The 20249-nt window shown below is 31.9% G+C and overlaps 2 protein-coding genes across 4 annotated transcripts in view; one reads left to right on the top strand and one right to left on the bottom strand.

Annotated features, from left to right (window-relative positions):
* Positions 1 to 5710: 5710 nt before the first annotated feature.
* On the bottom strand, positions 5711 to 7537 carry LOC130811136 (serine/threonine-protein kinase-like protein At3g51990). The gene has a single exon (XM_057677317.1). The coding sequence runs from the start codon at positions 7305 to 7307 to the stop codon at positions 5913 to 5915; it is 1395 nt and encodes a 464-aa protein (XP_057533300.1). The 5' UTR covers positions 7308 to 7537; the 3' UTR covers positions 5711 to 5912.
* A 9803-nt stretch (positions 7538 to 17340) lies between these two features.
* Positions 17341 to 20249, top strand: part of LOC130811414 (protein ALTERED SEED GERMINATION 2) — a 28678-nt gene continuing 25769 nt past the window's right edge. The window contains exons 1-2 of one of the 3 annotated variants that reach the window (XM_057677714.1): positions 17341 to 17609; positions 18190 to 18258. In XM_057677714.1, coding sequence (XP_057533697.1) covers positions 17538 to 17609; positions 18190 to 18258 — 141 coding nt within the window. In that variant the 5' untranslated portion in view covers positions 17341 to 17537. The remainder of the gene's footprint in view (positions 17610 to 18189; positions 18259 to 20249) is intronic. The other 2 variants (XM_057677715.1, XM_057677716.1) reach the window with 2 other exon arrangements.

Genomic DNA, 20249 nt, shown 5'->3' with positions numbered 1-20249 from the left:
GCTACACCAAAATCAGCATTAGGTCCTTTGCCCGGGAGGAGGAATGGGTGGGAGCACACTCTAAACCAGTCAACGTATTCACGAACAGCCTTCGATGGAATAGATGCCCGAGAAAGTGCCTGGTCACCAACGCGGGCACAATAAGGGAACCTACTCCACGCCTCTGTATAAATAGACGTACAAGCAAAGGTGACGGAATAGGTACCCTGTGCCGGTCGCAGAGCTTGGGTAGGCCTCAAAGGAAGGGGAGGAATAGCCTGCACAAAACCCAGCTACCTAACTGTCCTCTCGGGCAAATACATCTCCACGATATCAAAACAGGTGATACCCCCGATGAACGTGGTGCGTGGGTGCTCATTTAGTAATGCCCTAGGAGAAGTATTGTATGGAATCCATTACACCTGCTTATAAGCAAAATTAGCATAAACAAATACTCTTAAATTAAAATAAAATGCATAACAAAGTGTGATGTTATGTACAAAACATGTGTCTCTGTCATGGATTCCAAAATACTCCTACACTGTCTCAGCCTACTCAGGTCACGAACTGGCTTCTGTGGGGACCACATCTCCACCTTGGTCTTGTTAGGCACATCAGCTCGACGAGGATGGGGGCAAAAGGCCGAGAAGTACTCGTATATCCAAGTCTGGAGCAATGTAAGACAGCCGGCAATGGTCTTACAACCAACCCTAGACGCCATACCCAATTGGCGATACAAATACGCCAGGGTCACTACACCCCAAACGATCTCATCCTGATCGGCGTTCACAGTTAGTACAGGGTGAGGTCGCATCCCAGTCCTGGTCTTATCCACAAGCAGTATCGAACCAACGATAATCATGTAGTAGGTCGTACACTGTGTCTCTAAAGCCTAAGACCGGTGGCACATGTGCATAACTTCCCCAACGTTGATGCCTCCGCTGGTGAAGTACCCCTTCCTCCGCAGCTCGGACATGGGCTCTCCAAACATACCGGCCAGCGCGAGCTTCCAGTCACTATCAGCGAGTTCAGCCGGCAGTGAAACATTAATACCAATGCCTAAAATTCGTTGCATGTCGTGCAACATAATAGTCATCTCTCCCCATGGCATGTGGAAGGTGTTGGTATCCGACTGCCACCTCTTCACAAAGGCAGAAAATAAAGCCCTATCGATGTGCTGTGCATAACGTACGGCAGACGACCGAGGGGAGTGGCAGGTAGAACTCCATACAGCTCATCAGACATATCTTGCAGTCTGATGATATCTTCTAGCGGCTTCTTTCTGGTACGACACTCCAAAATCGGAGGCGTACGCTCAAAGCCCTCAAAAATGACCTTAGCTATGTGCCCCCCATAGTTGGGTATTAATCGTGCGTTAGTGGGCCCCGAGGCTGGGACGATGTGATCAGCCAGTCCGTTCCACCACACTGTGGGGCACCTCCTCCCCCCTAGAGCCGCATTGTCCACCTGGCTGTCTTCTGCATGATCAGAAGCACCTGCATTACTAGGGCCTGCCCGTGCAAACTTACCGGCATGCCCGCGCACGACAGTCCAATCGATTGGGTGACCAACGGAGCCTTCGTAATCACTATCATCGGAACTGGAGCCCCACGAATTACTCTGGAAGCTAGTCTGGTCATCAAAGTGAGTACACACTTGGTGCAGCGTACTCGAACGTTGGGCCTGACTATGTCTAGCCGCCTGTTCCCGCCTAGTGGAACCCTTAACCCTCTCTCATGAGGGTCCCCTCTCAATATGGTAGGCCTAGAACTACTTCCGCTCAACAAGTTTCTAAAAAAATCCTTTTCTTTTCCTTGGTTTCCAGTCATTAACTATAATTTTTAATAATTTAATTAACTATTAATAATAAATTAAAATAATTAAATATTACGTTAAGTTAACTGCATTAATACCAAATAAAAATTATTTCACATATTAATTCATGATTAATTTAATAAATATTTAATAATAACTAATAAACATTTAAAAACAATATTAAATTAATTATTATTGCAAATAATAACAAATAAACATTATTACAAATAATAAACATTTAACAATAACTAATAAACATTTAACAATAACTAATAATATTTATTAAATTAATAAGTTAAATTAACAAACATTTAATTAATATGTTATATTATTTAATAATTATTATCATTATAAAAAAATTATAGTAAAAACAATATTAAATTAATTATTATTACAAATATAAATTAATAACATAAATATTAATTATTACTAATTAATAACATAAATCGGAAATATTAAAATTTAAAAAAAAAATAAAAAAATGAAAAAAATAAAAAAAATTGCAAGTCGCAAAAAATGTGCGACTGGACCGCTGTTCTTCGTATTTTATTTTTTAAAAAAAGATTACATAATAAATTTGATTAAAAATTACCTCGTTTTGTTGTTCACGTTTTGTTTTCCTTAGCTTTAGCTTTACAAATTTTAAGTTTTGATTTTGTGTTTTTAGAGTGATAAAAGTGTTAATGAGTGTGATTGGAGTGTTTTATAGAAATTTTAAGTCCAGGGGCATTATCGTCTATTTATTACCATATGGGTGGCGATAAAATGAAAAAGGTGACGAAGTTTAAGAATTGGGTAAAAACTTATGGTAACCGAACCTTGAAACAAAAAATTTGTTGAATTACTTGTAACCTCTAATATTTCTTTCATTTTGTTTTATCTGTTACATAATGATTTTGCACAAAAATTAAAAAATTGATATCTTTGTATTAATAATATCATTATAACCTCTAAAAGGATAAGAAAAAAAAATAGGGCAAAATAAACATTTACTTAATTATTTTGCTCAAAAATAATAATATAACAAGTAATTTAAAATAGTTAAAAATTTAACAATTATAATGAAATACTCCGAAAGATATGTCACTATCGACATAAGGACGCGTTACAATTGCAAATGAATCATGCTACAAGTCAACAATACATATACATCCAAAGAAACATTAATATGCCACCTAATTCTTATGTATTGATTTTACTCGTGCATTAATTATGGATATTTTGGATTCAAGCTAACATTTATTTTCCAGCCTAACATTGCCGACTCCCTTCGTGGTTAACAAATTATTACAATTGCTATTTTAGATGATCTTTTAAATTGTACAACATTTTAATTTTAGGTAATGTTTTCTATTATTTCTTTAAAAAATAATATGTACAAATTTTCTCTTATTTTTTTTTATTTTAGTCTTACTAACATAATTTAGTGATTTTTATCAATTTTTTAATATATATGTCAAATATAAGTATTACAATCTCCTAAAGACGGACAGAATATTTACTAGTCACTACTTATCCACTGTCACAACAAATCTATTTCTCTTATTGTCTTAGTTCATAGAATTACTACATTTGCCTCCTCATATCAAATGTTTTTTGTAAATAATTTTTAAGAATAGTTCATTAGTTGAGTTTTCACTTAAGAAAGAAAAATCCTTAAAGCCAGTTAAAAAGTTGATTTTTTAAGTAATCAAAATAAAAAAAAGCACTTTAAGCTGTTTTAATTCATTAACTATTGGTTTAATTTGTTGGAGTAATTTTTCTCAAATTAACATCAAATAACATATAGATAATTTTTATCAAAGATCTCCATAAACAATAGCTTATTTAGTTAGCTTTAAGTCAATAACCAAAAACTAATAACCAATAAAGAAATAACCAACTACGAACATCATATCTCAAATGGGCTCTAAATTAACAAATATTAAGTGTATGCATAACAAGAATCATACAGTTTCTTACTCTAGGTATGATGATGATAATGATAACAAGAATCATAGGTTAATCTAGTGGTTGTGGATTTCTTTTCATCATTGTAACAATAGGTTGATTCTCACCACCAACCAAAAAGATAAAGTACCCCTCATATTTACCGGTACGAATTTTCTAGCCTACCTAAAAATGCATATATGCATATGATATATAACCCTAACTATCATAATGCTTGCATTAGTAATTAGTATGAATGAATTTTCTGCCTTATGCAAGAAAAACTCCTCCAAAGGGCAATACCTAATTACCTATAACAGAATAGAAACTTCATTTTCAAATACATGTTTTTCGTTATGAACTAATTTCCATTTTTGTGTAAAATGTTTGAGAACTTTTCCTACAACTACTTTAAAATGTGAGCTTATTACTCAATAATTTTCAATGGCTAAAACATACCGTACCATCATATCAAATTCTTCTTTAATAACAGGATTTGAAGGAGCAGCAACAAACTACCCTCTTAAAAAGGGACAGGAGAAATATAGTCAAAGAGACCGTCAAATTAATCAGTTATAACCAATACTTCAAATTAAAGTATAAAAAAGTGAAACATAATTTATGATATAAGGATAATGATTGAAGTTATTGTGTGGATCATAGAAATGAATCCATCCATTATTGTAAAACATTATGAATAAATGCAGCTATCATCAAATCTAAAGGAAGTTGATGCTCCAATAAATAAAGTTGTGATGTTATAAAAGCAGACACTAATGTAAAGCAGCAATAATACTTCTTAATAATACTCTTTAGGGCATAAAGATAGATGGAGTAGTTATTATTCAACCAAATCGGTTGCTCCGTCCTACACCATATTCCCATCTTCTTTTCAGACATTAATCTGTTTGATTCCATAACATTTGTTTGATTTATAATATTTGCTATAAGTACATGTTTATATTTTATGAAAAAATAAAAAAATTATATAAATAAGATTAAAAAAATTAATTGTGTACATAAAAACTAAAAAAAGTATTGACTTGACCAAAACTAAAAATATAGTAAAATCTCATAAAATGAACTAAAATAGAAAATGCAACAAAAGCTGATTGGCGAAGAGAGTATAATTAAAGTAAGCATAAAATTTAGGTGTTTTATTTAATTTTGCACAATTGTAAATTTAGTAATGTCATATTTAGGTATGATGATTTCATTAGGAAATCTAAAATTGACTCAAATTTATTATTTGACAAATTAAAAAAATTTCAAAATTGGATTTCGAGGAATTCCACCATAGTTTTTAAAATATTTAAAGTTGAAAATTTGAGAATGACTTTCCAAACCTTGTCATTCTCAAATTCTTCATTTATGATTTTATTATTGAAACCCATAATTTGAAATGAAATACTTATTCTCAAACATAATATAATTGAATTATAAATATTTCTAGCTATATACAATTAAAAATTTTAAATTGAGAAGTATATATAAAACTCACATTGAACAAGTTAATTAAAGATTTACTTGAATATATTTAAATTTATAAATTAAAATAAGATAGAAAATAAATTTGATTCATAAATAATAAAAAATGGATATCTAAGCTAAATAATAGGGAGTGCAATTTAATGCTTCTATTATTCATACACATTTAGGGGTTGTTTGGTATGGTAAAAATGTAATGGAAAGGGAAATGATAAAGAATAGTAAGGGTAAAGGTAAGGATTATACTTATATGTTGTTTGGTATAATAATATAAAGGAAACACTTAAGTCAACAACTACCTAAAAAAGGAATTTGTTACTTGGTATAAATAAGTGGTAACAAAATAAGAGTATCCATTACCCTTAAGAAAGAGAGTGGGTTACCCTAATATTATACCAAACAAAAAATGTAAAGCAATAGTAATTGAATCTCTTACTTGACATTAAAATGTTCATGTCAAACACCCCTTAATTTATAACTTTACCACTTAAGAATAACATTTACCAAGATGACAATAACAAATACCCCAAATAATGTTATTATTACACAATTTACATGAAATATAAGTGACTAATTAAATATATTTCCTTTTGAATTATAAATTACATTTAAGGTGATACAAACTACTTTAAGACAAATTATGAAATAAAATGTTTTCACCATTGAATACTTTATTTTAAGGTTATCTTACACACTCAATGCTATTTTAGCTTTTGAGTTTTGCAACTCGTAGAACTCACTAACAATGGAAACACTTCCATCTCTTTTACCTTTGAGTTTTTACCGCTGTATAAAATACTCATCGACCTTGATTTACTTAATTTTACCGAACTTATTCTTACCATCACTTGCCCCTTTATTTTAACCAAATCCTTGGTAATCTCACTTACAGTTCCTGGTCCTGGACCCACTTTTGACATCTCTTTGAATGAACCAATTGAGTTTGACTTTACTCTTGATCTTAATCTAACCGTTTCAAACGCTCCACCTGTCACTATTTCCTCATTCGTATCAATCCTCACGATATTGGATTCTTTCGCTTCCCTTCTCCCATGACTAGGTACTACTACTGCCTCGCAATCACTACCGTCGAAATCATCCAACGGTCGTGATTTTTTCACGCGCCGTCGTACATTACACCAGGCATGAAACCCACCCGTTTTCAGTCTCTTATACAACTTCTTAAGACAACGAACAATCTCCGACACATGTGGCCGTTTCTCAGCCCTTGATCTCACACATCTCGCTGATAATAAACACAACTCTCTGACCACCGTTTGATCAACTACATCCCCTTCAATCCGACGGTCTAGAATCACTTCGTAGGACCCACTCTTGATCAACGGTAGGGCCCACTCCACAACAGAAGGAGGACTATAATCAATATCAATGGCTTTTCTCCCACTCAAAATCTCAAGCAAAAAAATCCCAAAACTAAAAACATCACTCTTTGTACTAAGATCACCCGGCGCAAGATAGCATGGATCAAGGTACCCTAACGTCCCCGCCGGTGGTGTATCCATTACGTGACTGTCATCCACGTGTCCTTTTATTGCTAACCCAAAATCACCTAATCTTGCATTTCCCTTTGCATCAATCAACACGTTTGACGACTTTATATCCCTATGCATGACAGGCGGATTAGACTTGTGGAGGGTCCGAACCGCTTTCCCTATTTGTAAAGCGAGTTTCACCCGAGTTAATAAACCGGGCGGGTTGGGGTTTTTGTGAAGAATATCGTAGAGTGAACCGTTGGGCATATATTCTACTACGAGTAATATTTTATCAGAATCAACGGCGTAACCGATGAGATTAACGATGCGTTTTGAACGGATTTTAGAGAGGATTTGGATTTCATTTTCAGCAGTATCCGTTAATTTTTTGACGGCGAGGGTTAAAGGGGGGTTTGTAAGAGTAGCTTTGTAGACGACGCCGTGTGAGCCTTTACCAAGAATAGTGGATTGAGAGAAATTGTTGGTAGCGATTTGAAGGTCAGAGTAAGCAAAGCGTTTGAGTTTAAAGGGTTGTTTGGCATGGAGGTTGGAATAATCGTTGCAGGTGGTAATGGCGCATTTGGTGTTACAGAGAAACCGCATTTTGGGATGAGAGAAGAAGTGGGATGAGAGAGAAAAGATGAAAGAATGTTGTTGAGGGAAAAGAGATAGGCAAAAGCCATTGGAGGAAAGGAAAGAAGAGGGAAAGAGAGAGAGAGACAGAGCTTTTTGGTGGGTTAAAGTGGCATGCTTTGTGTGATACTGGGAATTTTTACAACTTTATGTTTTGAATAAGTGCAATTTTTTATTTTTGCTTTAATTATTTGTCAATTACCACATTCATTTCATAAAAAAAAATAAAAATAAAAAAAAAATCATCCGCATGAACTTTAATATTTTTGGCGATGGTAGCAAAACTGCAAAAGTGTGCATGAAAATTTTGAAATTATAGTAGCAAAAGTGTGCATGAAAAAGTGAAACTCAAACTCTTGAATACAAGGCTTATTTACGTTGTAAGAGCACTTAAGTTTGTGAGAGGGGTGTTTAGTTGTTGGTTTTTATATTGGCTTTTTTGGTTGATTTTTAACTTGTTGGTTGATCAAAATTTTAAAAAAAATATTTGGTAAATGATTTTTAAACTGGCTTTTAAGCCAAAATAAAAAAGTATTCTAGTTAGCTTTTTTGTTGGTTTTTGATTTTTTGACCTACTTTTTCTTTAATAAATAATCAACAGTTAATACCTAAATTTATCAAACATCTCTATAAAGAGCTAGCTTTTTCAATTATCTTAAAAACCAACAAAAACAACTGTTAGCCGACATTTATAGCTGGTGAAACAAGCCAACTAAAAAAATCAACAGTCAACAGTTAACAGTCAATTGCCAAACAACCCCAATATATTCAACTAAAACCTTCTTTTCGCACGCTGAGTTGAACAAGGTTTACTTAACTAGTACTTCATTGCAATTTAGAAAGTCCACTCCTCTTTAATTCTGTTTACAATTTCAGTCTTCGATTTTTCTATACTCAAACTAAATCCAAATCAAAATCATATCAAATTGAAAATTTTCAATCCCAATTATAAAAAGTCTATATCATATTTCTTAGGAAAATGATATATACAGGCTATAAGAAAGAATCTTGTATATAATGTATAATTTAATATCATTTTTGCTTTGGAACCATAAACATTTAATTATATTTAATTATTTTAACATTTATTCTTTCTTGAAAAGTTAAAGTCATTATATAAAACATTAATTGTTTTTTAATTTTTATATTGGATTCTCTTGAAAATTTAAAATTATCAATGATAAAGAAAATTTGTTAATTTTTGTTTATAGTCCTAAGGGCTGTAAATATTATTACCCTTTTTCTTATTCGATTTGAAGTGATATAAATTCGAATAACTTTCATCTATATGGATAACAATCAATAGATAGAGGTTTGAATTTAGTTAATATTACCACATTTCGAAATATTTGTAAGTATCACTATAAGTTACAAATATAATAAAACAGAGGAAGTAATATAATTATAGGTGACCTTAAAAGAGGTGAGAGGTGAGAGGTGAGAAATGAGAAATGAACGAGCCAAATGCATGTGAAAATGACGGAAGGAAGTATGAAAATTTCAAAGCATAAGGGGGTGGCAGTTTAAATAAAAATAAAAAATGCATTGAATTTATAGTGCTTAAAATAAATTTGATTATCTGATATTTATCGAATTTTATAATCGAATTTGATTTAACTCAACTTAAAAATAAATTTACAACTATGCAAAAATTAATATATACACAAATTTAATTTTAAATAAATTTAAAACACTTAACTCAAAATCGACCCAATAACCCAAATAAAAAAATACTCTTACGTGTGTGTGTGGAGACTAGAGACGTGCGGTGATGAGTAAAAAAGTTGATATTTGGTCTTTAATTGGCATGGGTCAGAATTTGTATAAACCACTAGAATTGTTCCTCTTATGTTTTTTGTTTTTCAATTTTCAAAAACAAATGGCCGATTTATTTATAATATTTGTTTTCTTTTCTTTTAAAAGGTCTCCAAAGATAGGAAGGAATCTTTTTTTTTTTTTGTAAACTAGAGTGAGATCATGCAATTTCTCTAATCTCTATCAATGGGAATGAGCCATGTAATTATTATATATAAAAGTAAAATATTCGTATTCCAAGGGTTGGGGCAAAAAAAGAGTTATCTATAGGAAATGAAAAGATATGTGTGGAGATGTTTAAGATGAATTAAATGTATTGGATGAAAGTTAAAGAAAGAGTGTGCATCGTCGTAAATTATAATAAAAATATAATATAATTAATCAAATGGATTAAAAAGAAAGTCTTTACAATTTTTTATGCGATAAAGTTAGTATAATGTATTAGAGTTAGATAATTTTACTTAAGCTGAGAAACGAGATATCTATCTATATTCTAGAAATATTACTTAATAAAAAATAACATTGGTATTATATCTTTTTAAAGTTTCAAAGCGTCTCTTTTTCATACATAATTTTTGCCTAAAAATTCAATGATGATGACATTATTTACTTGTTATTATTATTACGACTACTACTACTACTACCATGTTTTGTATATTTTTGACTTCACAAAGATTTATGACTTACTATTATCTGTGTTGATTGATTTTTTATATTTTTTTTATATTGCAATATTTAAGGTATTAGAAAAACTACAAATATTACTCTACTAATTGTTAACATTATTTATGAAAGCTCTTGTGCAAATAAAGTTTTCTAATTTGAATAATTTTTAGCTGATAATATATTTATTCCTTTGAAAAAATTATAAGAAGATATTGTATATGAATTAACGTTGGATCTTTTTAAAAATCATAAAAGTTATATATTGATTGTGTTTTATAGATTTATGATTAATTATTAAAATATTATTTATTTCGTTTAAAAAATCGTTATTATGCACAGTATTAATCTAGTCTTGAAATAATATAACTAATAAGCTCTTATAAAGAATGTACAATATTTTTGAAAAGTTAGCAAATTATTAATTTATGATTTTTTAAATACAACAAATTATATTTAGCATAATAACATTAAAAGTTTTTTGAATTTATATTTTTATTTATTTATATTACTTCCTTTGTTTTTAGTTACACCAAACTAGCTCATACATGCACCATTCATCGTCTAATGTTATAAAACCTATTACGGCTAAATGTATAGAAAATTAGTAATGTAAGATTTTTTTATTCGTTTAATTGCATATTTTTATCATATTAATTAAATTTGTAGCGTTTAGTCATGTATAATTTAAGATAGAAACGATTTAAACAATGTATTAGATTGTAAAAAAAGGTGTTTGAGAGCAATTAAAAAATAAGGAAAATATATATTTAAATATATGTTGTTTATTATTATTTTATAATTTTGCTCTGAACAAAAATTGATATATTCTTAAGAGTAGCTACAATTGACTCATCATCCTTAATTGAAGACACTAAATTTTTCATTATTTTCATCCCTAGCAAACATAGATACACATTCTTAAGAGATATTGTATTTATTAAATGCACTCTTTTTATTAAACAATCGCCTCAAAATGTAATAGGGAATTTAAATTGAAAGTATAAAGTCCTTGCAACCTCTATGATGTGCCTAAATTACTTTCAATTACACCATTTTGTTGGGAGTAACCACATAATTTATTTGGAGATACCTTTTTCACTATAAAAATACATAATTTGTTCATCTAATAGTCCTTTTTCATTTTTCATGTCTTCTTTAATTCTTATTATTGTATTTTTCTTCCATGTTATAGATTATTATTATAATTTAGTAATTTCTATAGATTTGAAAATGGTTTATTATTATCTTCTTCTAGGTTTGGTTGTTGCTAGTTCATTCATATTGTAAACGTGTTTAGATTAGTATGTTTAATAGGTAAAGGACACTCTCAATATCCCGCACAAGGTATGCGGATAAATCATACTTGTTCCCCTCTAGGAGGAAGTAAAGAGAATGAGCACAGTCAAGAAATTCCCCAATTGATACCTGCGCCCAATAGGGATCGAACTTCAAACCTTTTGCTCAATATGCAAATGCTCAATTCATTGAGCCACAAGCACTTTTGATAGTCAATTTTTTTCTTAATTACTATTAGCTGGTAGGCAAATTCTTCCACTAGAGTTTTTAAATCTTCAATTCAAGTTCGATTCTAGATATGTTATTCAATAGATTTTTCCGTCTTTAAAGTTTTTCTTAAATTTTATTTTAGTTCTTCATTGTTTATGTGTTCTTGTTCATGTCCTTAGTTGAGTTCTTAATTCTTTTTTGTATGCTCTTTATTATTATTAGTTGTATACTTTATGAAAATATGTCTTTCTTGGTAGTTTTTATTGTAGTTTACGTGTTCTAAATATGTGTACTAAATAGTTTTCTTATTAGAATTATGCTTTGATCTTGACAATGTGGACTTTAGCCTAATTTGGTATGAAACTTTAGTACCACACGTTTGATTGACTGCCTAAATTTAAGGCAATCTTATGTGCTTCGGTGATCTAATTATGCCCTTACTATCTTGATTCTTTTCATGTTGGATTTTATTTTACATTGATAAATGAGATATTATTTATTGAATTAGAAAGTCTTTTTTCATTTATCCGTCATATTTATCTATACTAATTATTAGTTTTATTTATTAGCATTTATTTTAGTTTATTTTGTCCATTAAAATAATGATACGAATAATCTTCATTAAATCTAGTAATCTAAAAACAATTTTTATCGAAAACCACTACAAAATTGATACAGATGCGGTAAATATTAAAACTTTCGCACAATAAATAAGTTTTCATATCCTTATTTTAAAATTGTATTTTATAGAATTGTGAATTGAGCATAAGCATTATTGTATAGTTATAGGATATTACTTAATCGGTCGTCTTAGGTAATACATTTACTCCCTTGATTTTGAATGAAGGATAGCTTGCGAAGTATTTTGAGGGGTGGTTTTGATCGAATGGATATATGTCTTTAGAACATAGGAGAATGATATGGAGGTTGCAAGGGTGGGTTAGAATTTAAGAGAAGCTTTTGCATTTTTGTAGATGAAATTGGGGTGATATCTTCACCCTTCATTGTATGTGTTAGATAATTTGTTAAAGATGGGTGTAAAGTTTTGGATGATTGTATCCAACATTAACTTGTGCTTGATTTATGACCCAAGCACACACGATTAAGAAAATTTACTTGAATATACAAACTTTATAAGCGTTGAGAGTTGGAACCCCAACCTTGATTTGATTAGTTTTTTTGGTAAATTATGGACAGTTGTCTAAGGCACGGTGATCCTAGCTCTTAATTTCCGTCCTTGGGTACACGCTTCTCCTACCAGTGAAAGTTAAAAATATTTCTTCGATTAAAAGTTTGGCTATTTCAAAGCTTTTCTATATGAAAGTCTCACTTATCGCAACATCAATCGAGATTTAGACATCTACATCTACTGTAAAATTTTTAGAGATGAACCTTTTCAAAACGTAACATTTGGGTCACAAAAACAGTATGAGCTATTCCAAAAAACCTTTCCAAAACGTAATATTTGGATCACAAAAATAGTATGAGCTATTCCAAAAACTGATAAAAGAAAATATATTAAACTCGATTTTAAGATAAGGACTTGCTTCGAAAATTTGGTTTTTATATTTGATGTATCTAATACATGTTTAACTTTGTAAAGAAGTGCTTTTCAACATGTATCATCAAACCAATTTTGAACTCACTTTCTCTTGAGGAGGTTGATCTAGGTAATAATAGCCTTTTATCTTTTAAGCTAAAAAGTTAAAACTACACCCTAAAACTAAATGTGTAAAATAAAATGTTGGATTTGACTAGACTCCTTGTGGATACCACTCTTATAGATATTGTTAGATTTATGCAAGGAATAACCGCCTTACCGGTCAGCATGTTGAGGATGTTAATCATCTTAGGGTGATAACCATCCACCACTTTAATTAGTCTTGAGTTTGGCTCGAGTTGATGACTACCACCACTTTGCCCCGTTTTGAAAATAACCTTACCAGGATCCATGAGTTTAATATCATTGTGGGCTCCTTGATGCCAGATTTTGAGGTGGCTTTTGCCACTGTGTTCTTATGTTTTATTTACTCTAAATTAGACTTTTAAATTGAGAAGTACACTTATTTCAATATGTCTCCAACATTCATAATTTGGATTCAAAAATGTTGTATATTGTTTTTTGAAAATAAAAGGTTCATCAATTACTAAGAAAAAGGGTACAAAGTATGCACAGAGATTAAATTCATCAAACATAAAAAACGTATCAAGCTCTATGCATCCAAGGATGCTCAATTAATTGCATCAGTATGTTTAAAGAACCCACTTTCTAGGAAACGCCCAACATTCTTCCTGTGCTTGGAGACATCAAAACATAATAGCTAGTAAAACAAATATTATACATCAACAACAACAATGTCATAACCTTAATCCCAAAAGATCGTGATCCACTACATAAACCAAAATACGTTAATTCTAATATTCATCCACATTGTCATAACCTTAATCCCAAAAGATCGTGATCCACTACATAAACCAAAATACGTTAATTCTAATATTCATCCACATGAATTCTTCTTGTCCATCAATTAAATATTATACATCAAACATTAGCAATGAATATGTGCCTTGTTTGTTTACCTTCGTTGGCCACAATACGAAAATGGTGTTTCTAGTTGATTGATCTTCACTGCAACAGGTAAACCTGAGCCTCTCTTCTCTCTCCTTTTTTCTTTCAAAAAACCCTAGCTTTTATCGTTAACTTTGGGGTTACTATCAACCTTATGGTTAATGGTAAGTCCCATTCACTTTATTTTTGGTTTTTTCATTTTTAGTTACAAATAAAATTCGTTATCTCTATATTATAGAGTTATTCTATCCATATATTAGATTCGATTTATCCGTCTATTAGGTTTTAAAGTCTCTCGTGGTGAGAGTTTGGAGTCTTGTTATCAATTTGATGGTAAAAAGGTATATGACGTCATCACGGGTTCAATTCTGCTAATATAGTCAATAGTAGCAAACTTATCTATATTTTGAAGCCATATCAGATCTAAAGACCCACTGAAAGAAGGCTATATCAAACAACGATGTGGTATAGAAAAGACTTTTATATAGGTTATTTAATTCTTTTATCGATAAATTATTATGTTCGGAACAAGGGTGTTAGTGTGAACCTTTTGCGTCTTTGCACCCACATCCCGTACATGTTCTCAATCCTTTACGCATTCAAAGCAATTGAAATTCTTTTTGCTGGAATCTACCTAACACTTGTTTAATATGTTTTGCATAACTACCCTCAAGAAAAGGGTGAGTGAGTTTTTATGCACAATTTCACAGAGTAAATGTTAACCCTGTTATCTATAGAAAATTTAAAGTAAATAAGTAAAATAATGTTAAAAAATCTCAAAATAAGTAATGGAGAAATTTATTTCTCAAAATAAGTATTTTTAGTCCAATGTTAAAGTCTGATATTTCCCAAAGTAAGAGCGACCCATTACTGTGCTGACTTTTTTTTGACTCAGCTTAATGGGGCGCTCTTTTCTTTGGCTCAAGTTATTAATTGGCCGCTCTTACTAACAACGACCAATTAATAAGCTGAGTCAAAAAAAGTCAATTCAGCAATCATCTGCTGTTAGTAAGAGCAATTAATTGTTGACCTGACTTTCTTTAACTCAGCTTATTAATAGACCGTTGTTAGTAAATTCGAACAAATACCAAACCTCAGCATTGGGCTAAAAGTGTTTATTTTGAAAATAAGTTTCTCGATTGAGATTTTTAAATATTATTTTGATTATTTACTTTAAATTTTCTTATCCATGTACGATCCTTCTTAGTTGACATAACTGATAACCCTCATTTGCTTGCATTGAGTAGCTTTATTCCAAGTCTCAAAATTTTATATATTCAAACCACCAATTCACCTAGGTAGGCACATTGTAGAACAAGCAATGTGAGCTTGCTTTGTGATAGTTTATCATTACACCTAGACTTGTTCATGGACGGGTTACTCGTCATGCTCGACCCACCCCACTCGAAAAATGGGTAGAATTGAACAATAATTTTGGAAAAAAATTTAATATTTGGACAAGTTCTACCCGCCCGCTAAGTTAAACGGGCTGGTAGTGACAACAGAAAAATAATACCCACAGATAAACCTTTCCGCCCGCTTATTTATAAACATATAATTTTTCTAATTTTTATTTTATGAAATTTAATTTTTTTTTGCTTTATTAATTGTTTTTATTTAAGTTTTTGTTTTTTTTTTCTTTAGGATCCGTTGTAATTATGAGTTGCATATTAGTTAATCTTTATTTTCAGTATTTTGTACTGTCCAAGAACAAATTTCTGCCTATTTTTCTATGGTATCAGCTTAACTTGGATAATGTATTGTATAATTATAATTGTTGTTGAGGCTTAACTTCAGACTTCTATTGTTTTTTGGTTTTTATAATACTAATGCCCATGACTTACTAGTGGAAAAGAAACACATATGCTGCGTTTTTTAGGCCGTTATATGTTGCGGTTTTGACCCTAAGTATTTGTGCTAGCAGCAGATGGGTCATTAACAAATCGCAGCATTTATTTCGCAACAAATGAATTTTTTTTCCACTAATGACTAAATCACATTTCTAGGTCTACAATATTTTCCGTCGTAAATTACAAACTAACAATAAGAACATAAAATTATAATTATTACTTAATTATAAAATAAAAGCTCGTTTGTCCGAGATCCTGTCAGCTAAGAAAAAGGGTGGGTAGCGGCAAATAAAATAAGATCGCTAAAACGGGCGGGCGGACTTTTGAAATTTTAGGCCGCAGGTAGGTTTTTAAGGGCAAGCCTGGTCCGCTATCTGTCCAAACTCGCTCATGAACACCTTTATTTAGACCATAAGATGGATCTACAAAGGTTGTCCCAAAACAGTTTTTTGGAATGATAAAAATTTGACACCATAAAGCTTTTAAACCATTCACGGCCCGTTTGGTAGGTGGTATTAGGCGGTGGTAATGAGAATGAAAATTAGTGTAATCTTGGTTGAAAAATCTCTTGCTACCTTGTTGGCCATGCTTGTCCAACTTCAATCATCTCATTTTCTTCACAAAGTTTTATTTTAATGCATTACCATTGGGCGACGTGGTATTAAATGGTATTGGAAATTTATAAACAAAAATACTTATTGTGATCAAAGTTTCATATCATGGGAATGACATGAAACTGTTGATGATCAAAGTTTCATATCTTGTAGAGAATGCTATCAAAATTAGGTCTGCATTGGATCAAAGTAAGTTTCCTTGAGCTAAGAGAAATACCTAATTACTTAAAAGGTAGTATTCCTAGGCATTTGTAGAGATTGGAGAGTATCAGCCATGTGATTTTGATGAATCCTTCTTGTAGAAATCACACATTTGTCTGAGTTAGCTTCAAGAACTAAGGAAAGAGTAAATTCATCAACTCATTCTAAATAAGTTGGATGGATTTCCTTATTCTAAGATTTGTTATATAGGAAATTGGACTATAAATCTTTATCTTTGATCCTCGGGTCACACGAAAAACTGCAATCACAATGCACTTCGATGGTCCGTTTATAAGTTCAATTCAAGTTCAAGTACTTACACAAACTCTTAAGTTTGTCATTGATCTCAATTGATTTTTGAGTCTTAGGAGTTTAATATTCTAGATCTTAACTCGTCAAATATAACTTGAATACAAATTAATTCAGATATCCCTAGGATCAAGTACAATTCAAAAATCTCTATGCTTTTCTTTTAAAAAACTTGAGCCAAGCGGAGTAGAAAAGGAAGAGAGTCGGTCCGATACACAGGCTGTCCAGGAACTGTCCACCTGAAACACGATACAACACTACACAACTTGGCACGAGACACAAAAGGCACAACACATAAGCAACACAAAACAATACATTTTTCATGGTTAGACTTTTTGGGTGGCCAAGCACGCAAAGGCCCAATACAACGCTATTGAGCGACACAATTTAACACAAGACACAAAAACCACCCAACATGACTCGACATGCCACGATTTCCATTGTTAAAGCAAGACACTTCCGGAGCCGTGCAAGTCTAGGAGCACCCCAATAAACTAAATAACTTTACACGCGGGGCTGTCTGCAAAATACTTGTTCTAGGACATACTACAAAAATCCCCCTTTCCTCCGTCTTTCCCTCCCCATTTCTCTCTCCTATATCATCCTCTTCGGTTTCTTGCTCTTCATCACCGATTATCTTAGGTTGTCTAAGTTCCTATCTTCTTCAACAATGGATTCCTATGGCTTTCATGATGGTAACATTTCCAATATCATTTACAACCGTACAATCGACTTTCGCCATGTAAATTCCTCCTCTTTCATCTCTATTTATACAGTGATGAATTTAATGTTGGATTCTTTGTTCATCTTTCTGAGCTCATTTCAATTGAATTTCATGCTCGATGCTTTGATCCTCTTCGATGATTAGTATTAATTCGATTGGTTACTCTTGGAAATGGATACTAACTGTACTCCATTAAAGGTTTTGTTATAGAATTTCATAAATTTGAAGTTGAAAAAGAATTTGAGATTGATCTTGATGTATTTTGTGTGTTGAATTATTACATGAGGTATATACAAATGTTCATTGATTCACTAATCACTCGCTAAATGGAACAAGCAAATTTTAGGTGATTTTGGGGCATTTGGCTCAAATCCAAATTCGTTCAGGGTATTAGGTATCGAACCAGGTGATTATAGGTTGCTTGAGTTCAGCACAGTTTTTCAGTTTCAAGAATCTTTAGGAAATGTAGGAATTAAGTACTTGTTTGCTGTTGATCCACTTTTTTGCTGCTAGGTTTGTTATTACAACTTCAATGCACTGAAACCTATTATTTTGCTTTATTGCCAAAAATAGCTCAATTTTCATTGTTGTGTTTAAGGATGTGAAACATACATTACAAATGCACTCATCCATGATACGGAGGTTGTCGCTCGAAAGGGAATTGGAGGTATGGTTTTCTAATGCAATTTGTCTCTTCTTTTTGTATGAAATTATGTAGTTTAATTGTCTCACCCTACCATGATGCTTAGGTTGAGTGGCGGATTCAAGGAAAAACGAGTGATGTCAAAAAATTTAAAAAATTACAATCAATGAAGTTTTTAAATAAGGCAATTGTCTGCAGCGAGTTTCCATATTATGAAAGTGGCACATAATATCATCATTTTTTAGAATACTTGTCCATTCCAAATTGTAAAACAATAAAGATACAATCAATATTCATTTTTTGAGTAGTTTCCAATATTTTTACCGGTTACTTAGTCCAAATCTAAGCAAAAAACACCCAATTGCATATACATTAATAACCTAATATCCACGTCTAAGCAAATAACACCAAATTGCTCAAACAATTAAAACCAAACAATAATTCAATTCATAAAATAACAATACAATATACATAGATGTTATATGTGATTAGCATGAGACTCACAATAGCTAGTCATATTTAACAATTTAATTATGGAGATATCATCGACTAATTCATTAAAAATGTAGATGTAGAAACTCAAAAATATTTTTTATAAGAAAATAAGACTCGTTATGACGTGTCAACTATGAAACACTTTCTACGCTTTGACCTCTTACTCTAGGTTTCTTCTACTTTCACTATTTGACGAGTTTTTGGGAACTCAATGTAACTTCAACAAAGTCACATGAGCTACCCACAACCAAGGAGAAACTTCATCCCCTTGATATTGGCTCTCCTTTCTCAATCTTACTCTTAGTGTTTCTCTTGGAGGTTGATGAACATCAACAACCTTCACTAGCCTCACCATGCTTTGAATTAAGCCAATAAGGCCTCTTTAAAGAAAATAAGAGATTCATTGATCCCCACAAAGGTGAGAACCCATGCATTTTCCAAAACTATGGTTTTGAGGACATGTGCATGTCTCATCACCTCTTTGACTTGTCCAAGCAAGCCCTAGATTGACATCATTGGAAGCTCCTCTTCGTCTTGTTCAAAGCACATATGCTACGCCTAAAACGGAGTTTTGCTTGGTCATTTTTGGATCGAAAACATTTTGTTTGCGCAATAGTTGCTCATGTGAGAACATAAGTGCTTGCCCAAGTACATGCCCCCTCTTAGCTAGTTCTCGAAAACATTTTGTTTGCGCAATAGTTGCTCATGTGAGAACATCAGTGCTCGCCCAAGCACATGCCCCCTCTTAGCTAGTTCCTTGGACCTCTTTAAATGTTTGACCAAGTAGTATAATGTTTGCCGAAGCAGATGCCCCCTCTTAGCTAGTGCCCTAGCATCTCGTTGCACCATTTACTTGGTCAAGGCATGGCCCAAGAAACCCCAATCCACACTTAATACTACTTGATGTAGGTGAATCTTGGAACTTGCAATAAAAACACTATGTACCATCATACCATTACTAAATTACTTGCCGAGCATGTAACTTATAGGGAATTTTTTCCATTTCTTGATTTTTTTATACTTGATGTTTACAATTAAAGGTCAATCTATAACAAGCTCTTTGTTTTACATAGGTAATGTTGTATATATCTAACGCAAACTCCATTTAAGTGGGAGTTACATAATAGTATTGAGATAATTAAATGTCTCATTTTTGGTGCGATGCCTCATGTTTAGACAATTGAATGTGTGCTTTCAAAAGAGAAGTATGAAAGGGTAGATTTTGATTAGCTGAAAAGTATGATTTAATTGTTCTAGCACCTGAGTGTAGCCATAGACAAAAAGCATTATACATGGTCTAGAACCCTATTTTTCTCTTGTGTACCTTGAAAAAAGTTCGTAGCTTTTTGATTTGTGTTAAAATTCCTATTTTATTTTGGAATTATGACATAATTTCAAACCTCAAACAACTTGAATCAACTTTTCTTTATCTTTTCTCTTCTTTTCAATTTTTTATATAAAAAGTGTGATTCGTTACACCTCTTTTCGTTTGATCTTTACATTTGGTATCAGACCAAAGA

This window comes from Amaranthus tricolor, chromosome 4, assembly GCF_026212465.1.
Source record: "Amaranthus tricolor cultivar Red isolate AtriRed21 chromosome 4, ASM2621246v1, whole genome shotgun sequence".
In the NCBI taxonomy this organism is placed as follows: Eukaryota; Viridiplantae; Streptophyta; class Magnoliopsida; order Caryophyllales; family Amaranthaceae; genus Amaranthus; species Amaranthus tricolor.
The sequence above is the reverse complement of the archived record's forward strand: the minus strand, read 5'-3'. Positions and strand labels throughout refer to the sequence as shown.

Excerpts from the sequence above, each read along its gene's own strand:
- LOC130811136 (XM_057677317.1), bottom strand. The coding sequence starts at position 7,307 with ATGCGGTTTCTCTGTAACACCAAATGCGCCATTACCACCTGCAACGAT.